The sequence below is a fragment of the Cydia splendana genome, chromosome 1 (genome assembly GCF_910591565.1).
Source record: "Cydia splendana chromosome 1, ilCydSple1.2, whole genome shotgun sequence".
NCBI classification, from domain to species: domain Eukaryota; kingdom Metazoa; phylum Arthropoda; class Insecta; order Lepidoptera; family Tortricidae; genus Cydia; species Cydia splendana.
The window spans coordinates 8,305,744-8,328,656 of NC_085960.1; the positions used below are offsets into that span (position 1 = coordinate 8,305,744).

General features: G+C 35.1%; 1 protein-coding gene across 2 annotated transcripts in view; it reads right to left on the minus strand.

The window, feature by feature from the left end:
- Window positions 1-522: 522 nt before the first annotated feature.
- The window catches only part of LOC134795476 (dopamine receptor 2), an 82,914-nt gene continuing 60,523 nt past the window's right edge, over window positions 523-22,913 (minus strand). The window contains exons 2-4 of one of the 2 annotated variants that reach the window (XR_010144818.1): window positions 11,491-11,575; window positions 10,213-10,496; window positions 523-2,350 (exon numbers count right to left, since the gene is read on the minus strand). Coding sequence is in view for 1 of the 2 variants with exons in the window: in XM_063767332.1 (XP_063623402.1) it covers window positions 10,407-10,496; window positions 11,491-11,575 (175 nt within the window). In the remaining variant the exon portion in view is untranslated. Of the gene's footprint in view, window positions 2,351-10,054; window positions 10,497-11,490; window positions 11,576-22,913 lie in introns of those variants that run through there. The other variant, XM_063767332.1, reaches the window with a different exon arrangement.

Below are 22,913 nucleotides of genomic sequence, written 5' to 3' on the forward strand. Positions count from 1 at the left end.
AGCCGTGCGGCCTGTCTGTGTCACAGGCCGTTCTTTTTTTATATGGGGCGTTATAATATTACTCGCACTCGCCACATTTATTTTCGCAAATTGGAAATTTCTTGAGCACAACGAAAAACAAGTATATTAGACACATTTGAATCTCATGGGAAGTAGAATTGATTAACATCTTCTAAACATTGAACTATTATTACTAACGTATATAACCGGCACAGAGAACTAGTATTTTGCGCCATGTGTTTATGTTGTTTTGACATCAAACCATAGAGGCGGAGTGTGAATCTCGCTACTGAAACTCGTAGGCTCCATGAATTTTACGGCGCTCACGACGTTTTGGTCTCGTGTGTTTAGTGTACACCTCTATAAAAATTTCTTTATTTATTTTTCACCTTGTGATTGCAACAATTCCATTGTTTGGTGTGGCTTCTCTATATGTATTATATAATATTAACTCAATGCTTCCAAACCTTCTACCAAATTGTGGTAGACCATACATACAAACCCCAGTGACATGTACCATGACAACTGTGTACATGTTCTAGCAAAATAAATAAATTCAATTGAAAAAATTAAAAAAAAAAACAATCATGCATGTAGCTAATTGTGACATCGAGATCTGTGCGGATATGATGGTCGTTCTTGTCTATGTGACAGCGTGATAAAACGGTGTCCGTCACTTTCTATCCCACGGTGTTAAAAAGTGACAGTTATTTTATCACGTGGATAAAAATGGATAAAGCCATCCATAATACGCCGGCTGTAGTAGTTATATTATAGGCACACTTTCAATAATTACACATTGCTGCAAGCGAAGGCTCGCTCGCGATCAAATGCCAATGAGAAACAAACCAGTTCTGAGTGCGCGCAGACCTGGTGCAGACTGCTTAAAGAAATCCTTGCTTTATTTAAGTGTGTTTCGAATGTGAAATAATTTGAGCAAAAGAATATTACGAACTTGAAATTTAGGTCATTAATGCTACTATTTGGGTAAATTATATGACATATATGACTTTCGATTTATACTTATTACAAACAAATTAACATACATCATTTTTATTACTAAGTAAGGAATTGCGTCTCTTCATATATGACCCATAAATAACCATAAATTACATTTCATATTTATTAAAACATATTAATTAGACCTCCATTATGTTTATTTACAATATATGCGTTATATAAATATGCATAACCTTCGAGGTTAACAACAATTATTAAGTAAACAAACATCCAATAATTGACGTATTGCTAATAAGAGTATTTGGAATGTATTTATTTATGATTATTTACATTAGGTAGGTACAGGTATATGAAAGCGTATTACTTCCCGATTTTCATTATACAAGATAGTACCTACTGTACTATACCGGCTGGTTGAATCTTTGATTTCGGTTTCAACTGATGGGTAACTCGATGGTTACGGTTAATATTACAAAAAGTCGTCCAGGTACGTATACAGTAACATATTAAGTACAATATGTACACGAAGTGTTATATACATAGCTAATCAGTAAATCACAGCTCCTGATTGAAATTTCATATTACCGAATGAACATCGGTTGGTCTGTTCTTATTGTGAACCACTACAATACCATACGAATTTAGGTTTGGTTGAGTTTAACGGAAACAATATAGATTTCTTATTGATCTGTTTCAAACGTCGTCGGATTTAATAAAATTGTAAAGGTAAAGTTGAGGTTTACGACAAGAACAAAAGATTCGATCTTAGAATGACTAGAAAGTTATACAACCATAGAATTATTATTCTCATCTATTACTAGACAACTAAGTTATCTTTGAAACTATAGCGTCATTTAAAAAGTGGCAGATGGTAACTAATTGATAAAATCTGGTCTTGCTGTATTTTATGATCGACATATTTACAATAAATATACAATCCATCACCTTTTAAATAAAGCGTAAGCACATTTAGAGGATTCACATTCAATCAAATCACGATACTATATTTTTAACTTGAGATTACTTCTGCTTTGGTTTGGTAGGTGACTTTCTTAGCCACGTTTCGTTTAAACGACTGATGGCGACTGTCACTCTCCAGGCTCACTTCACTGGACTCAGAATCCGGACAGTAGGGCACAGTGTCCGGGCACACTTGGCGATCCACGCACGGTATGGGATTATCGAAGGAATGTTCCAAAGTCCTCATGCGAAATGAGTCGGGGTAGTGCCTCGAGTGGCGTCTGTTGGAGCGCGGGCGCGCCTCCAACGGGTCCCGGCATCAGGAGCAGCGCGCGCGCGGCGGCCGGCACGTGCCCGCGCGCGCCTGCCGTCACAAGCGACACATCTCGTGCTGCGACACCGACGAGTACATCATTGTTGACACTGGATACTGCAACACGGAAAACACATTGTTTATCAATCGTCAAAGTTATGATGCCCCCGAAGTCCTATCTAGATTGCGTTCAGTGACCTAAATTAATTATTAATATTTCAGAATGGTACGCAATCCTTTTCATTCAGATAATTTGGAAAGCGACACTCATAACATAAACATATTACAACCATTCGCAGGTAACTATTAAAATTAAACATAAAATATTCGACATGCGCCGTCTATAATACACTGTCGAGGAATTATTATTTTATTAACATTTAAGCAGATAAGAGTTTTGACCTCTATATAATTGTAGATGGCGCTATTCATTATATTTGCATTTCAGTCTTGAGCATATGAACATTGCATATATCTCTGATGGAATACATAATTTTTAAGGTATCGGAATTTTAACTTTTTGTCAATTAATTAAATTTCAAACAGACAATCCCTCTGTAGGAAATTGCCAGACGAAGGGTTATACATAAAATTAATCTTCTTCTTAGTCGGTTCCTCAAGGCTGAGGGTCGTGACCATCAGGAGTGCAGTTCTTCACCACCGCTCTCCAAACCCCCCTGTCTTGGGCCAGCTGTATTGACCCCTGGATGTTGACGCCCGTAGCGTCGCGTATGGCATCAGACCACCGAGTTGGAAAATTAATCTACTGTTATTAAATAAGAGTGCTAATAAAAAACAACCTCAATAATTAATATACACTCGCGTGCAAAAGTATTGCATCACTTTGCATTTTTTCGTCCGCACCCAATATCTTTGTAATTCTATACCCGATTCTGAAAATTTTGGTATCAACTGAAAGCTTATAAGGTAACGCATTAGAAAAATAGTAAATTTAATGAAATTTCTAATCTGAAGACTAAAAAAAATCAGAAAACTGAAAGTAGTCGCATAATGCTCCAAAAATAAATCAGGAAACTTGAGAATAAAAGTATTTTGTTTAATACAATATCAATACCATGTATTAAATTAATACTTGGTATTGCCACCCACAGCCCTCCTTTCACAAACCAAGCGGTTTTTCATAGACCTAATTATTTTTTTAATGTGATGATAAGGAATAGCGTCCCACTCCTCCAGCAAGGCTCCCTTCAGCTCCTCAACATTGACTAGGGCAGGATTCCGCTTCCGAACTCTCCTTTTTAGGTAGTCCCATACGTGTTCAATGGGGTTAAGGTCAGGACTCATCGCTGGCCAGTCCATGGTGTGGATGCTCACTTCGAGAAGGTAGGCTGCGGTGGCCCTAGCGGTATGACACGGGACATTATCCTGCATTAGGATGAACCCCTCATCAAAAATACCGGCATAAGGAACAACATGTTCCTCCAGGATATCAGTGATGTACTTGGCAGCGGTCAATCCACTGTCACGGCCCCCACCAGGCACAAAAACCAGCTCTGTCCGCCCGTCGTAGGAAATGCCGCCCCAGAACATTACGGATCCACCGCCATAGGAGACCCTTTCGGAGAAGTAACATTGAGTAAACTATTCCTCTGGCCTTCTGTAGACTCTTCCTCTTCGGTCACATCCATTCAAGCACATTCTGCACTCTTTCAAGAAGAGAACTGGGGTTCATTGCTCAATGGTCCAGTCCTTGTGATTTTCAGCAAACTCTCTTTAGGCTGTACAGTGTCGCGCCAGCAATTTGGGGCCCGCTACGGGCCTCCTGGGTGTCAAGTTCGCTTTCTTAAGTCTTCTTCTTATTGTCCACTCACTGGCAGCCACTCCTCGTACCTCACGCAGACGCTGCTGGATGGCAATGCTTGTCTTGTGTCGATCTAAGAGAGATTTTGTGACAAAGAAGCGGTCGCCCCTCTCTGATGTACACTTTCTGCGGCCGCTTTTTGGTCTTGAAGTAAAGGATAAAGTCCCATGGAACCTCTGGTAAACTCTGCAAACTGTAGATTGGCTTAAATTCATCTCGGCAGCTACTGATCGTTGGCTACGCCCCGCTTGCAGGGGCTGGACGATTTGGCGGACTTCAGCTTCAGTGGTTTCCATTTTTCCAGGTCTTCTTCACGGAAAAATACGCGGAGATATGTAACGATCGACTTCTGATAAGTGACTGATAACAACCCCTTCTCTACCCCCCGTTTTATAGGGGTCAAGGGTAGCGCAGCTCGTGCGCCTGATAACGTAAAACCGCTCACAAATCGGGAAAATGCCGATAATTTGAAAAATACTGGGCCGGTTTCCATGTCTTTTTACTTTTCGTAAAGCTAAAACTTCAAGGAACATGATTACATTAAAATAATTTAGCGAAATTAACCAGTTTACAAATATATAGGGTGCGGACGAAAAAATGCAAAGTGATGCAATACTTTTGCACGCGAGTGTACTGTATTTTAAAAAATGGACAAAAAAATTAGGAACCTTTTTTCTCGGTAAGGATGGAAAGTGCTTGTGGTTCTGAGTAGAAAACATTAACCTTACTAATTCTAACGCAAAAGTTGGAGTACAACTTTAAATGGAAATGCCTAATAGTGATAAGTTTTTGTTTTTTAAATTTAATGATGGGTGAAATACAATCGTTAGATTGTGTTTTTATTTGACAGTATCGGCAAACATTTAATTTAAGTCCAGGGTTTCTAAAGCCTGACCATTAATACCTATATGATCATGCGCCATGTTGCGGAATTACATTGGAACTAATTTCTTACACTGGCAATAATTTTAATGATTGTCACTGTTGTCAGTGTCATTGTGGCGGTTTACTTGAATAATACAAAAGTGTTGAATATTAAATAATAAATGACAAAAAATGGCCAAAGCTATACATAATCAAGAGCGAAACATTGTAAATAATGTAAATAATACACTGCTGGAAAAGAACCGTTCGGGAAATTAAACTATTTCGCTACGAAACATTTCCAAATTAACATCAGAGCTGACAGGTAAACAATTCAAAATGTCATTATAGTCTGGTTATTACGACTTAGTTATTGTAGTGTTATGTTATACATAAGCGAGGAAATACTTAAGTACAGTAACAAAGATGTGTTTGAAAAATATTTACTATGGGCAAAGATATAGAATACATAACAAAGATTTTCATTTTTAGTTTTAATCTTGTGTCGATAGATGGCAATAAATTTACAGTGACTACAAAATTTACTATGACAATAACTCTCTATACACTCTATTCTCTTTGATATGGGCTTTGGAGACGATCAATTTTATTCATTGACAATGTAGCAGACCCTATGTATGTAAGGTAATTTTGACATATGTGTGACGCGTAAGAAAATACATGAATTTTATACGGTAAAAACCGACAGTAAAATAATTCGAACACCGAATATTTGGATACTGATTATGATTAGAGTGAGTAAAAGTATGTAAGTCAAAATAACGAGTTGCCAATCCACATTGTTCAGATTATACTGAACTGTTGCCATATAAATGAGAATAATAGCGCCCTCTTGACAATGATCATATATTACTGGTCAGGCTTTAGTGCCATATAGTGCAGTACTGGTCTAAGATACCTTATAAGGAATACATCAATACCCTCATCTGTTATGTATTTGTGATACGAAATAATTGATCGATATTCACATTGACACATTGCAAATAGGTTGCCTATTAAAAATGCGCGCAGACAGTTTTTTTGTTTCACTTTTTTTTGTCAATTCATCGTATATCAAATGAAAGCTTATTTTATATATAATCTAACTGTAATAGGTTGCCTTATTAAAAAGTTGGCCCCGTCCATGGTTGCCTAGATTTTAGATAAAAATCGGTTAATGAACAATTTTTTTAAAATTAGCGCCTTATAGCGTCCATCTCGCAATTTCAACATCTCGCGAGATCTCGCACGAATTTTCGAGATTCAATCTCGTTGACAGAAAATCTCGATTTTAGCAAACTCGGTCGAGATCTTGATTAATATTTTCGAGATCTCGAACGAGATTCAAAGATTGATCCATGTGAATTAGGTTCTTGTTGTTCAGGCAGTTCTATTGTATGCGGCCGGCATTAGCTGACGATAAAAGCACTGTGGCGCGCTCTGTGCGGAAAAATCGGACGAACTTAACGTACCCAGTCACAGTCACAGTTATTTATGATTTTTGCTCACTTACCCTACATTTTTTGTAAGTAGCTGAGTGCTTGTCAAAAATATCAACTGAGCATGTTATTGCCTCTCTGCTTACAATTTTGTAAAATTAAAAATAATTAATACCACTTTTTCATAATTACATGAAAATTAGAGCTACAGACATATTATTTGTTTTTTTTTTTAATAAAAGTAGGTTTTTAATGAAATTTTGATTAATTTGTTGATTTTCATAATAAAACATGACGTAGGAGAGTATACTCTAAATAACTAGTATATACGGAATTCTTGCAGATTTTTGCTCAAAATAACACATTTTTAATTACTTTGCCAAATCTCGATCTCGTCGAGATTAATCTCGATCTCGAAAGTGTGACGGTCGAGATCTCGAAACACCCTATTTCGATTCAGATATTTCGTGCGAGATCTCGAATCGCCAATCTTGGTGCGAGATTGCATTCCCTAGACTCCCACTGCTGGGCAAAGGCGAGATGCCTTCCACAACTCCCGTTGTAGTGCTTTTTCCGGCCAGTTACTGATGAAGGCGTCTAAGTCGTCCCGCCATTCAACCAAAGTTAAAACACAAAAATAAGGAATTATTTGGGATCATTCTATCAATTAAATTAACTTTGCGTAAATGATTTATGTCAGTGACGAACTGAAATAATAATAATATAAAAATATTGAGCAAATACGCAATAAATCTGCAAAATGTCTTGTTTCGTAAATGATTCACGCACGTCTAATTTAAGATATTATCATTAACACATTTACTAAAGGAGAGGGTTGAAAGACCCCATGAAAAGTATGGTTAATTACGAGATTCACTAATAGGCTATAATACTTTTCTACTAGTCAAATCAGTTTTTTTCGAACTATCAATACATTAAATTCCATAGTGGCTAATTTAAATATAAACTGCACAAGTGACGTCACGGTCAAGTCACCTTCTTTTTTTACTTCTGTCCGATTTATTAAATAGAAAATGTGTCAAAAAGGCAAATTCGTTCTTGTATGTTATAAAACGCTCATTTCAATGCATATCTGTTGAAATTTTTATCAAAATTTACAAAACATATGTCCGCCCCTTGCTTGAATACGCTTTACAAGTATGGAATCCTTATTTTGTCAAAGACATTGACCTTCTAGAGAGTGCGCAGCGAAGAGCCACCAAGATTCCTTTTAAGCTGAATCGCCTACCTTATGAAGAAAGGCTTTAAGGTACTAAAACTGCCCACACTCAAAGCCAGGAGAGCGAGAGGAGACCTCATCGAGTGTTTTAAGATTGTTACCCACTGTTACAACCTCCCGACATCCACGAAATAATCAATATGAGAACTATCAGCCGCGAGACCCGAGGTAACAGCCTAAGAATAGTTCGCACTCCCACTACTACTAAAGCTGCATATCATTCCTTGTCCAACCGTGTCGTGGCGGCTTGGAACCGTTTACCGGATAGTGTTGTGACTGCTCCTTCGGTCATGTGTTTAAAAACAGATTGGACAAGTGGCTTTTAAACAATAAGTTAGACTGATGTTACTATTGATGTGATATGACTTTACAAACTTTGAACTATATATTATAGTAGGACACTGTGTGACATAGGCTCATCAACTAAATAGCTGCTCGCCTATAATTGTATAATAATAATAATAATAAGCCCATTATCCAGTCCATCCAACAATCAAATCTATAGCCCATGACCTTAGTTCCCATCGCAGCACAAAAGTGCTGCACTGCAATAGTCTTTGCACCTGGCGGGGACCATCTCCGGATGTATCACATTGTGCGTTCGGTGATGGTATCCGCCACGTGTATCCCTTGCTTTTAGATTAAAGTGTCTTAAAGGGCCTCTGCGCTGTTGGCTTCGGCCCCACATACGCCTCCCAAAGGTCCGGAACCCCATGGTCCCGAGATATGGACAAGACATACAAATAATAATAATAAATACCTTCTCTTCTTCGTCTTCGTTTTCCTAATAATTATTTGCTGATTTATTTCGTGCATGGTGTGAAATACTATTACAGTATCTACATCAGTACGTCTACCATCAGTTTTGGCATTGACATATACTCTCACGCCTACGTAACTTACTTTCTATGCATCTCGCTCGTACTCGCATATTAGTGCAAGCGAGATGTACAGAAAGTAAATTACGTAGACGTGAGCGTTATGTCAATGTAAAAACTGGTGGTAGACGTACTGGTGCTAAATTACGACACCGGTGTAGATATACTGTAATGGTTTTATTTACGATACGCGTGAGAAAAATAGGTAATTTGCTATTTTCTAATTTCCTATTTTTCGCACTTGTGTCGTAAATAACTGTTAAATACAGGCAACATCCCTGTTGCATGATGTTAATGTACAACGTTATGTTGTTATATAGATTTTTTAAATTGTAATATATGCCTAAAATACGTTCAGGCATTAATTGCAGGTTTGTGTCTATTACAGCGACCAGCAAAGTCTAGTTATATGTTTCGAAGTTATACATTACAGTAATATAAAATCAGTTCCATACTTACGCACAAACCTTAAATGCAAACATAATATTTAATTAGCGCCATCTACAACAATAATAAATTGATGAGACATATATGGGGAATTGTTTAAGGTTGGAACTCTGATTAATCAATTGACTTCACTCTGGTTGAAGTACTTTATGTTTAGGTTGAAGTACCTATTTGTAAGTGTAAAGAAATAGTTTCCTTTAAAAATATTGAATTGTCGTTTATTTTACCCAGGTCCGCATTATAGAACTTTCGGGTAAACATTTATGTAAGTCGCAAGGAAGCTAGGCAAATGTTTGCCATGAGCCCGTTAATCTGTGGTGACGTAATTCACTGATACGAGATCCCTAAGACCTGCGGCCTTACTGGCGCGTCACAATGCCGTGATTTAACTGCGCACAGGTTAAATCAACTAATTTCGCTCGGTAATCTGACCCATAAAAGGCAGCAGTAGGTATTTTTAATTGATAACTAAACTACGAGTGAAAAAAACTGCAGTACTGCTGTTGTTGCACTCATGACGTAAGTATACATTTGTGAAATAACATCAGATAAAAGAACGAAAGTTATTGTATTATTTGGAAGATTATCACATGGTGGGAAGCTCTAAAAATAGCTCCATAGAAACCTTTCCCCAATTGTAATTTTAAATGTAAGCTTAACAATACAAAGGACATTACGATTACTGATGAAATAAAAACACATTGCTCGAGGAAATAGTGTTAGTTGATGTTGAATTCGTGACGAGCATGCGATGCTGAGGACAACGGTATGTATAAGTACATCACAATTTGAAACAGTGACTTAGTGGGAAAACACAGAATTGCAGAGAGGAATGTTGAGTTTGAAAAAACCAAGTGCATATAGGTAAAGAACACGACGTTTACAGGCCAGGCGAGGGACACACTGTAGCAAGTTCATGCATTTATTATATTCTTTCTGAAATAATCATAATATATGTATAAAAGATTCAGTTTCAGATTTCTGTGAAGTGTAGGCAGTCAAAAATGCCGTCTCTCTATTGCTAATATTAATATTATCCTACACTTCAAATATTAAGTAAAATGTACAATCCGCTTGCGAATTGAATTCTTATCGAAAATTTAATTAAATGACAATATTTATAGTGAAATGTATGTAAAACTGTTACATTTTATCCAGTTTCACATAAAGTAAATACGAATCGAAAATTACATGTACTGTAAGCCAATGTTATTTCAGCGGAAGATATAATAAATGCTGGGTCATAAGACATAGTGCAACTTGTTAAGTTATACAAAGTCCACACGTACCTCTACAACATCTGTTACGATGAAGTTTTTTCTCAGAAAACTCATTTACTGAGTAAAGTTTATTTGTTTGTCTTCAATGATTATTTTATAGACATCTAATTTAAGCAAAGTTAGACAAAGAATAGAAAAAATCTCAACAAGGCACTTGGAAATCTGAAGGAGAAATGTAGATTGTATAGAGTGAAGCCGAGTCGCTATATGTAAGTTTGTTCGCAGGAGTTTTGTCTAATTTGCTGAATCCCGGTTAGTTCGCTCGATGAGTAATAGCGACGAGTCGAGCGGAACTGAAAGTAAAACAATAAAATTCAAGTAAAAAGCATATGAATTTGCAACTTATCGGAAAGTTGATTAAGCATACTCGTATGCCTATCTTCGACAGTGGCAGCAGTCGTTTCTGGAGTGGGAATATTGTATGAACCGTTATATGCCACTTCAAACAATCTCTAATAGATCCAAATTAGCACCCAGATCCAAAGAATAAAGTCAAATTGCCTTATTTCGGTGTACTTCAATCATACTATACTGAACATATTTCTAACGTTTGTTCGTCAAGTCTTCTAAAAATGAATTTCATTTTATTAGAGAGATTTTCAATAATTTTGTAAGAACTTTTACCGTCTGGTTTTTAGTAATTAATTTTCAGAATAATTGTGCGTTACAGTTGCAATCAAAACTATTGAGAAAACTGGAAGCAAAATAGGATACCTATTAATGAAAATTTTAATACTAAGTACCTTGAACTTACTAGATGTCAATCGATGTTAAAAATGCAATACTGAAATCGGATTAGCGTTTAATCTGCGTACCCAGTTGACTGATCACTTCCATCGAAGAATAAATAACGTACCTACTTTATATTGCATTGTAGAATTTAAAATAACATATATACAAACATATAACATATATTTAAACATAAACTCTATGAACACTTTAAACATACACCAAGGACCATGATATGCTTGGTTTATTATTACCGCTTGATCACATAATCCACGATTAGATTTTATTGGCTTGTATGTAATAAAAGGGAACTTGTTTGTCGTCATGAGGATAAATGTACAATATTTTGTACACATTCAAAATTGTATTTTGAGCGTGTGAATAATAAGGTTCTGTAGGTACGTCTGGAACTCGAGAAATCTAATATTTATTTACTGACTTTTAATAACGTATTATTAAAGTTTTCACACAAATTGGCCTGTTTATATTGCTCCTGGTTGTATAGGTTATATTTTCAAAATGAACAAATAGGTGTGAAGTAATAAGAAGGGTTTGTACCTGTGACTGTTTGGAGCGCAGTTGGGGCTGGTACTTCCGTCGTAGCTTGCGCGGGCAACACACGCATAAGATCCTTAGGAAAGCTCTGTAACAAACAAGTGATCTGTTTGTGAAGATATTTTATAATTTAACCTATAGTACAAATAACAAATACTATCGCAGTTATTTTATGTCGTATTTAGTATAAAGTTAATTGTTAACAAAGGGACTCATTTCTCCTCTTTTTAACTTTTTACATATATGTACAATTATTTATGGCGTTATTCATAAACGTGCTACACTCAATTAGATAATTATTTGTCTTAATCTGCCAGTTTGACTTATGTATGTATAATAAACGTAGGTATAAAAAATAAATTAACTAATTGAGGATTGTAAAGTTTTATGAATAAGGGGGTTATACTTGAATTACAAGTAATATTTAAGCTGTGACGAAACGGGCCTCCGTTCTAATTCCAACAAGTAATTTTTCTATGGAGTAAAACTGAGCGAGGAACTTGATTTGTTTATATACCTACACATACATATATATATATACCTGTTGTTATTATTTTTTATGACATATACAGTGTGTAAGTCTAATACGGGCGAATCTCTTAACGGTGGTTAGTATAGGACAAAGTAAAGGTAATTAGATAACATTTACTTAAAGTTGCAACAATAATTTTGTCCATACAAAATAGTTCAGCCCGCAATGTAATGCAAACACACTCACGTTAAGCGCTCGTTGACAGTTACTTTCAAAAACTCCTATTGCGTATGTAATGTCATTAACTGTCATGAGTGGGTAAATAATAAATAAGTATGATGTTTTTTATCTGACGAAATGACTACCTAGTTTAAAATCAAATTACATCAAAAAATCTTATTAAAGCAATCATTTATTTTAATAACGACCCATTGAAATTACTACTGAAATGTACTGAAGTTGCTGAAATACTTCTAAAGAAAACCAACTAAAAAAGAAAACTAAAAAACACAATTTACAACAATACAAATTCTGAGAAACCTGAGTTTAGTTTTGCCGGTTTCGCCGCAAATACCTATTCTCGATGTGCCTTCCTTGTATTTCAGAACAGGTTTCGCAACGACGTTTGATTGACTCCATAAAATAACAACTCGTATTAAATCGTCTTCCTGCATCCCTTGTACTACTTTCAGGATTAAGTGCAAAATGGCGAAGGATTCGGTTTTGCAATGGAACTGGAAGCTCATCGTGAATAGCTGCTCCCTCCACCCTTCCAGTTACGGGCAATCCTTCGCGAGCTCGCTGTATCGCGTTTACAATTACTCGAGCGTTTCTTGGTACAACCCGACGAGGGAATCGCTCTCTGTACACAGCTAGCGCTCGATGACCATTTTGTAGTGTTTCACCGTAAATTAAAATCATGTCCATTAATTCAGGAGCAGTAAAAGTTGTTAAACGAGGCATTTTTATAACATACGATTACTTTTGAATCGAAAGACTGACATTGTCAAATCAGAGTTGAAATAAAATAAGAAACTTGCAATTCCACCAAAGAGTTTGCCACGTTTTCACACAATGTACCAAGTTTTGTGGTGTTTAGACGGTTTAGTTAATTCTCGAAATAATTTTGGTAATAACTGTACAACTATTAGGCGGGCCGTATGCTTATTTTCCGCCATCCTGGTATAAAAAATCAGGCAAATTAAATACGAAATGAATACACAATAATCACTTATGACTCTTATGAGATACTGATATTAAATTAATTTCCAAAAAAGGTGTGCTATCAAAGGTGCTTGTCTATTGCTCAGATTAGAAATAATCACGTCAAGTGCTGTTATCGTGACTGATTAAAATGAAGTCAGTTTCTTGTTGATAAACATGATAAATAAATAAGATTTAATATCTTTTAACACGCCTAGTAGTACTTTAATCTACCAAAATAACTACAAAACATTAAACGCAGTGTAATGCTAACATGTATTGTGAATGTTCCTCCAGATAGGTAAGTTTGTAAATGCTATTGTTGTATTGCTAATAAACATTTGACATTTCGGTACCGCAACCATGTTTACAGTACATTGCTGCTGAGAAATTTTTAAAAAATTAATTATGGGCTCGTAATGAACTGCAACTTAAAAAAACCTTTTACTTCATGATTACACTAATGAATACTATGTCCGATTTAATTTATCGCCCGTATTAGACTTACACACTGTATAGTTGCTTGACATAAGTAATTTACGCGATGTAACTCATTTCCGTCATTATCTTACGAAAACGGTTAAGTAAATTTTTAGATAAACAAATGATTTATAATTCCAGTCACGGGGCCTGGGGCGCTAACAAAGCATTTAAAAAGGTTACCCTGTTGATTAGCCTTCCAAAATCACGGCGATAAGAGAAACCTCCATCAGATTCATTTGGAAATATCATCAAGGAAGAAATTGAAGTTGGCTGTAAGGCAAAGACTCCATTAGCATTGTAATTCCTTTTCCCTTACCAATAGACTTTGGGAAATTCGATAAAGCTTTAATTAAGTGGCGGTGAGAGTTTCAAACAATGAGTAAGAGATACAACTTCTTTGCTCCTAAAATGACGGTATTTAACCTATTAACGACTTTACTACAGCGGTCGAATTAAGATAACACGCTTACCGAGAGTTGAGATCAATTAGATAATCCAATTAAGCATTGATTCATACTTATCGTGAATAAGATTTCCTGCGTTGCTAATGGAAACGATTTATAAAAGAAGTGTTTATTAAGGATACAAATTAAATTAATTGCTCCAACTTTCCACATTACTGCGCCGAGTTTGTGGGAGTTAAATAGCGTTAAGTGTAAAATTAGCTGTATAAAAAGGTTATAGGTAAAGTGAATTATATTTTAGAATTTCATAGTCACGAAAAGTCCCGTATAGTTTTGCTATGTGAGCCGCTCAGTACGCAGCTTAGTTCTGATACCCTAAGCACAAAAAACTGTAACGCTAAATATAATTACGACTTGTGTGACTCCACCCGGCCAAGTAAATAGTGGTCAATAGGATCCTGGTAGAAGTGGTCACAGACGAATTTAAAATTAAAAACTATCACGAGAAAGTGCAGTTCATTAGTTTTAAAGTTATCGACTCTGAAAGTGTTCATACCTCTGGAAAAAGGAAAATCGGAATTTTTCATTATTTGCCTCTTAATCACTCTTGCATATTCCAGTGATAAAGAAGCAGATAACGAAACTTCGATTTTCGGGTTTCGCGGTAGGACGTCAGACACCGGAATTTAGAGGGCCAAATTTAATGACAGGTAGCGATCCTATGTGCCTACTACTAATACTCTTGGCCATTTTTTTCATCTGGTTTATTTCTGCTTAAAATTAATAAACTCTTTCTTCCTCGTACCTACATAATAGAAAACTTTACGATACGATTTCATAATTCGCCCAAACATAGCTGTTGTTGAATTTAGTCGGTTCGTTACCAGCGACTCGAGACAAAGTCGACACAATTTGTTTTCATTAATTTATGATTTGTTGTCGAGGTACATTAATTCTACTTGGTTTACTCTTGCTTGATTAAATTGTCCCGAAACTCGCGACTATACAGAGCATGTTTTGTGTATATAGGAAAGTAAGTTAGTAATTATACTTGAATATAATACATACAGTAGTGTGCAATGTAATAGCAGTCAATAAGAAAATGAAAATTAGATGATATTCGTCTCAGAATGTATTAGTAGTCCATCATTCGGACGGACGGACATTCATTTTGGACCTACTACTTGCTGCCTACGTTTCTTCAAACAAAAACGTCACTTTTGACACTGACACATCTAATCCATATCGTTTCTAGATCTATTAATTGACTTATCTTAAAGTCCGAATCGGGCCGTTGGTTTGTCAAACAAAAACGTCACTTTTGACACTGACACATCTAATCCATAATGTTTATAGATCTATTAATTGACTTATCTTAAAGTCCGAATCGGGCCCTTGGTTTGTCATGGGCGATAGAGTCTAAAGCAAACAAACAAAACCACAAACATACGACATGCATAAACATATAAACAAGTCTACCGGCCCAATCCGAACAATGCTTCTAACAGCGATACGATACCGATCTGTCAGTGTCAGATGTGACATTTCTTCAACCAAAAACGTCTTAATAGATCTAGAAACGATATGGATTAGATGTGTCAGTGTCAAAAGTGACGTTTTTGTTTGAAAAATGTTTATCGTTTCTAGATCTATCAATTGACGTACCGTAAAGTTCGAATCGGGCCGATAGTATAGTTTGTCTTACTGTACCAATTTATAAAATAAGGGTGGAATAGGATGAATTTTTCAACACTTTCAATGTAGAAGAAATTTTTTTTTACACGTGCAGCGTAAGATTATGATATGGAAGGATAACTTCTGCTGTTATAATTAATAATTTTATTGTGGTAAAATTAATAGGCCGTAATTATACAGTTTTACTAAAATGTACTAAATAACTTTTTTTGACGTTATGTCATATTATCATCGCAAGTATCATTTTCACTCGTCTCGTAGAAAACAACATTCCATATTTTTTCTATAATTTTTAAGTTTAATATTAGGCGCTTCTAATAAAATAAAAACATATTGCAAAATGCTGCCTAAAATTTAACAAGAATGTTTAAATTGCGTCAATATTTTTTTCCTCCTAATCCTGTTAGCGCGGCAGGTCCGCACCTACCGTGAAAGATGAAAAGGGAACAGGCTCGTTTATTTTTTTTTGTTTCGTAAATAAAGACGATTTTGAATAATTACGTAATTAACTAACCTATAATGACTAAAAAATCGACATTCTTTCTTAGAGTTATTCTTACATTCTTTAGATTTAGAAAGCCTCTGATTCATATACATATGTACATAATTTAAATATTTAGTGGGAATGTTTGAGACTCCACCAAATAAAAAAATTCTCAATTGGGACCGTCTATGTACGACGACATCGCAATATAGCGGTTGCAATTATAGGCATATTTTCAATATTTTGTTACAACTGTAAAGCGAGAAGTTAATTAAAATCGTAACAATTTCAATGAAATCTGATGATATTATGTTACCTTAGTTAGACAATCCTCGACGTTCTCGTTCCTCGTAATATTGGTAAAAAATTACAATAACATTGTTGTTTTTAGCTTAAAATTAACATTTGCTTGTTGATTGTTCTTACAACAATTATCCACTTATTTCGTTGTTCTTATTTAAACCATACTTTTAGAGTGGTTTCGCACTACGTCCGATCCGAATCCGATCCGAACCCGTGAAAATATGTTCCGTAGTAGCCGTAGAACTATTTCTATGGTAAGTTACGCACTAGATCCGATCTCCGTCATCCGATTTCTTTCCGTCATTCAACGTGTGCGGTGCGTAACTTACCATAGAAATAGTTCTACAGCTACTACGGACCATATTTTCATCGGACGTAGTGCGAAACCGCTCTTAGAAATCTGTAGAATTCTCAGTCACTATTCTTTAGTGGCGGTGTATCTAAAATACTCGTAGGCAAGCCGAAGATAACTTGCCCTTCTTTTTCTAAACTAAATATTTGTAAACAGTTACACTTACTATTAATAATAGAAAGAATATTCTAAAATTCAAGGAAGTCCAAACTGTCCAAAGGTAGAAATCTTGAGATAAGAGTGCGTAGGTTCCAAATAAGGGGCAAGTTGTTCTGTAAAAGCGTTTTTTTAAGACGGTTGAGGTAATTCCGGGTTTCTAAAAGTAAAAATAATGATCTGTACTGTAGGTAATCTTACACTTACACTTACAGATTCCATTTACCGCATACTAAATTTCTTAACTGATTGTAATATGATGTTGATGTCCTTAAATGTAAGTAATAATTTGCAGCATTACCTCCTTTTCTTCCTCGCGTTATCCCGGCATTTTGCCACGGCTCATGGGAGCCTGAGGTCCGCTTGACAACTATAGTACATTGTGCAACATGGGTGCATGGATATTGCAAACGAGAGTAAGTTAAATCGCGACGGCTTGCCGGAGCGATTTATAGACTCGAGTTTGCAATATTATTACGCCCCGAGTTACACACAATGTTTTTCATCACACTTGCGATACAAAAATTAAGTATAAAGACAAAAAACTGTTAACTATGGCACTAGAAACTTCATAACTCCCTAGGGAGAACGCTTTTTCTATAACTCCCGCTAAACCTGCGTGCAATTCCACATTTACTGAGCGAGTGTGATGAAAAAAGCATTATTAGGTAGGTACCTAAATATACTTTATAACATACGCCAAATAGCCTAACACTTACTAGCTTCTTCTCAATAGCGTATTATCTATACATTATCTAATTTTATGACGGATTTGTTTAATATTTTGACTTTCTTATAACTATGTAAGTATTCTTATTCAAGTAAAGGTAATTTTCATAATAAACATTACCTAATTGAATTTAATTAATTGTCTAATTCTAATGAAACGTGATTTTAATGTATAGAGTCGATGAGAATTCTGGTAAATTAACGACACCTCAGTAAACAGTAGAGTAATAAAGGCAAAACCTAAGTAGGGTTTCCACGTAATAGTAAATACAGGGAGTTTTTATTTTTATTTTCCGTTAACTTCGGCATTCAGCTAAGTACATACATTGAATAAAACTAAATCGCACCAGTAATTAGTTTATGTAATTTTTATACAAAATGTTTTTCAAAATAATTAAATGTTCCTCTATTATAATTAACTGAAAGAAATAATTAAAAATGATGATGATACTAAGACAATTTTATTCATTCGCCATTTCTAGTAAGTACCTACACTATCAGGTAATGAGTGATCTAAAAACTAAAGAACAACAAACTCGAAATATCAGTTTCATATTGAATTTATCTTCAGGTTTTATTTAACAACTAGCGACCCGCCCCGGTTTCGCACGGGTTACAAAAAACCAAACTATACACCTAAACCTTCCTCAAGAATTACTCTATTAATAGGTTAAAACCACAGGAAATTCGTTCAGTAGTTTTTGAGTTTATCACGAACATATAAACAGACAAACGCGGCGTGTTTTATAAGGTGTAGTGATGGACATCCTAAGTTATTTCAACTGTTGTATTATGTAATATCCACCCCACTAAAGTAAACCTTTATTTATTTACTTTGTGAGTATAAATATTTATTTGGAACTAGATCTAAGCAAGATAAGCTAATTAGTTCTTATCGAATGCATGTATCAGCAATTATCGGTTGAAAAATGTAGTAAGTAATTCTACAGAACTCAAGACACTACTTTTATATTGCATGTAAATATTATAAGGCATGTGAAGAAAACGTCCTATAATATTTATTATTCTCTTTATTTATTTCTCATCTTAAGTTAGGTTATTTATAATATGAATATAAAAGTAAAATATAAAAACACTTACAAAACAATAAAAAATAATATAAACACATTATAAAAAACCTAACCTAGGGTGCCGTCAGCAGCGGGGCAAGGCCCAAGCTACCGGTGGTCAGGGCTGCAGAGAGAGGAACCGGCGGACTATCCGCGCCGCGCCGTGTCCAAGATCACCGCCTTCTGCATCTGACCCTTGATCCAACCACCTAGCGAGAGTCTCTCAAGGTGTTGGTCGAGACTCTTCGCTATTAGACCGTTTACTGAAACGACTATCGGGACAATGATCGTCGAATCAACATCCCACATGGCGGTTATCTCGTGAGCCAAGTCTAGGTACTTACTGGACTTGTCCTTCTCGGCTTTCACGAGATTCTCATTATGGTGGATGGTGATGTCAACGAGCACGGCCCGACGTTGCGATCGATCTATTATCACAATGTCAGGCTTATTGGCTACGATAGTCCTGTCAGTGATGATAGATCGATCCCAATAGAGCGTGGCACGACCATATTTATTTATTATTATACATTCCGTTATAAATTAAACCGCATATTCCTAATGAATCCCCTTAAATTAACGGATCCAAAAAACAGTGTACGAGTATTTTAAATTAATACCTACCATAATTATAAGTAGAATAATGACAATATTAACAAAAAAATCATCTGTAGGTATATATTTATTATTAAATTGCGAGTATCTTAAACTTATAAGATTTTTTTATAATTATACTTTACAATAAGATTTTAAACATCCTGACTACTTATGTGCCATAATAAAAAGAAGCTTTAACAAGCTACTCGTAAACGGCATGAAAATTACGGCATGAAAATTACATGAATATTTTAATCATGTTTAGTGACAACCCTATCAACGTCGGCCTATCGCCTTGAGACGGCTCTGCTCGCTCGTGGATAATGAGTATTTACATACGACGCTTACTCGCCTAGTTACCTTGAATTCATTAGTTCTACCTCTAATGTACCTAAATAGAAATAAACTGCTCATGCCGCGCCAAAATGAGACGACCAAGTACTTAAGACTGGGTCAAACGTCCAGTGACGCCCGTTGTGGCTCATTAGGGGAATTGTGTGTTCGAATAAACCAATAGATTTCTATAGGAATATTTTAGTATTGTTGTCTTACTGAATTCCCAACTGAACTACTGAAGCCTCTGGACCCAGTCTTAACGAAAAATAGTTTTTCATATTAGTATTTCTGTGGCACCACTCTGTAACATCCTTAAAAATAATTTTAAGGTTGCTAAGAGTGTTTTTCTAATTTGGGTAATAACTTTGGAAATATTAACTACAAAAGTTCAAAATGCTTTAATCTCGTTAAGTCGTCCAAATAGCGCATTCTGGAAAATTTTATTTAATAAAATCTAAAAAATCTAATTATTCTTGCGAATAAATTAGTCTATTCTATGTAGTTATTCTATTCTAATTTGAATGATTTTCTTTGCTTTTTGTAGACGAAATTGATATCAAAAAGCAGCATTTTTGGTAAGTTGGCCAGCCATTCAAGATTTTAGTTTTTAAGATAAGACAGATCTTAAATTTCATTCACTCAGTCTGTAGACCTTCTGTTTCACAATAATTGCCAATCCAATTTGTAGTTACGGTAAAATCATATTTGGAAACCTTTTACTCGATTTAATTTAATTATATTAAGAAATGGGTTGTAGGTACTACATTTTATAAACAATGAACAACAGTTTGTCACGTAAAACATTAAAAATAGGACAGAAGAGGGCAAGACGGAAACTTAGTCCGCTTCATAATAACGGTTGCACAGCTTACGTTTTCAAAGTTTTGTCAGAAAGTTTAATTGAATAACTAAGTAATTAAAGTGCCTACTCGTAGTTTGGTCAATCTGTAAGGGCAAAATGGAAATCAGGTCAACCCCAAAATGTTGCTAATACTCTCTTCTAATCTGTTTCCTTTTTGAGCAACTGTCTTAAAAATGCATTTATCTGAAACTACAGATTACTGACAGTGACAAGTCAAGCCAGTAAAGGCAAGGGAATGTACCTAAAGTGCGAAATTGGTAACGCAATTCTGACCTTTGCAGGGATTGAAGGTTAGGTAAGAGATTGCGAGGTTGGAAGCCAATTTAGATCAGAATTATTCAGGCATCTGCTTGGTCATAATGGCCACTATCTAGCTACAATCAGGGCCGAAGGATTAGCGCGCTCTCGACAAAGGAGCAATTATTAAAGTTACATATGTGAGGCAATTATCTCATCCTCGATAACAGTATAGAATGGCAAAATATACATAGGAGAGGGAGAGCAGACATGCAAATTGAAATAGTAAAAGTTCAAAATTAAGTGAATTTGTAGTATTTTCTGTGAAATTATGAATTATATGAAGGATACTTATTTTACTTCATATTCATTACTTCATACAACTTGAAATCTTACGTAAAATGTCTTCTTGTCTTCTTCTTAGATATAAAAATTACAAATTATAGTAAGTAATATGACAGGAGTAAGTTTGAAATAAAGTGACATACATACATAGATTATTACAAATAAACCTGTATTAATTATCCTTTATAAATTATTACAGTACGGTATTAGGTACTTAGGATAGTAAAATAATGAAAATAGAAGATTTAATACGACGGCCTAATAAATTTCATACTTTTAAATGTATGTATCTAAAACCGAATTAATCTTCAATAAAATTCTGATTTAAATTTGGTTTCAAATTCCGTAACAGCTTGCTCGCCAATCAAGAAAAATAGCGAAATTTCTCTTTAGTTACATATTTTAATGCTTATGTAAGCCCTTAGCTTTATTAAAACTGTAGAAAGGAAGTCAATCTGTCTGCTTTATTGATTATTCATTAAATGTGGGAATAATTGATTGTAAATAATTATAATTAATTTAGCAGTTCTTATGTAAATAACTAAAAATTAGATAATATTAAAACATGTGAAGACTTACAATGCGTAGTAAATAGGTATATAAATACATAAAATCTTCACAACATAATAGTACATTGTTTTTTTTTCAAACGAACTCGCATAATGTTTACTGCAATTCCTTATAAAAGTGTTGGAAATCTTTAAAATTTCTTACTAACGGAAACAATCGCACATCAACTTTATTGCGCTGAGTTTGCTGTACTGTATTGTCGCAGATATTGTGACGGTAAATAACTAATAAATATATGCGCGGTTGCGAATTCGTATAAAACAGTTCATACCTAAATAGTTAGCGTCATTGAAACAATTCAGTAGGTCCGGTTTATATGTTCAACTAACCTGGAAGTAGTTCTGCAAAAATCAGTGCTTCACAAAAGGAAACATCCATCGACATAAATAATTATATAAACACCTTTTAAAACAAGCCTAGTATACTTACTCTTATTATTTCTAAACGCTTCTCACTGTCCCTTTTTGTCATTTTTTGTTTGATCATATGGTTGACTTGTAGAGAATGTCATGAGACATTAAGTCCGCCATATGTACCTTTATTGATGTGCAAAGTTTAAAATAAATAAATCATTAAATAAATGTTATCGATAGGTATAGATACGTTTTGAAAATCACACAAATTGTGTTGGGAGGATTTCTCACTATACGAATGCACATTATTTGGCGCTGCCCCCTCCACTCGCATCCTTGATCAACTGAAGACTTGGATACCGTGAAACCTGACATATTGTCACCTGGCTTAACAACCTCAGACATAGACTCTGGTCGCTATACAATATGTTATATAGTTACGATTGAATAAATTACGAGTAAGAATATAGTTATTTAGTTAGAATACTCTACGTAAATAGCATTCATTTCGTTAACAGCCTTTGTAGCTTTGTCGGTGATAAATATGTCTACGAAGTTGATTGCTACTTTTTGTTATTTTATCTCGGATATTTGTTCCACGGTTGTAATATTTATTAATTATGTATTTATATTTACAGTACATATGGTGCTCGCCCTAGTACGGTAATTAACACTATACGTGTCTATGTCGAAAATTTAAAGGGCCATATGTACTGTAAAATGTTGTACAATATACGTGCGAAAAGGTAATTTGCAACTAGTGCCGATTTAAAAC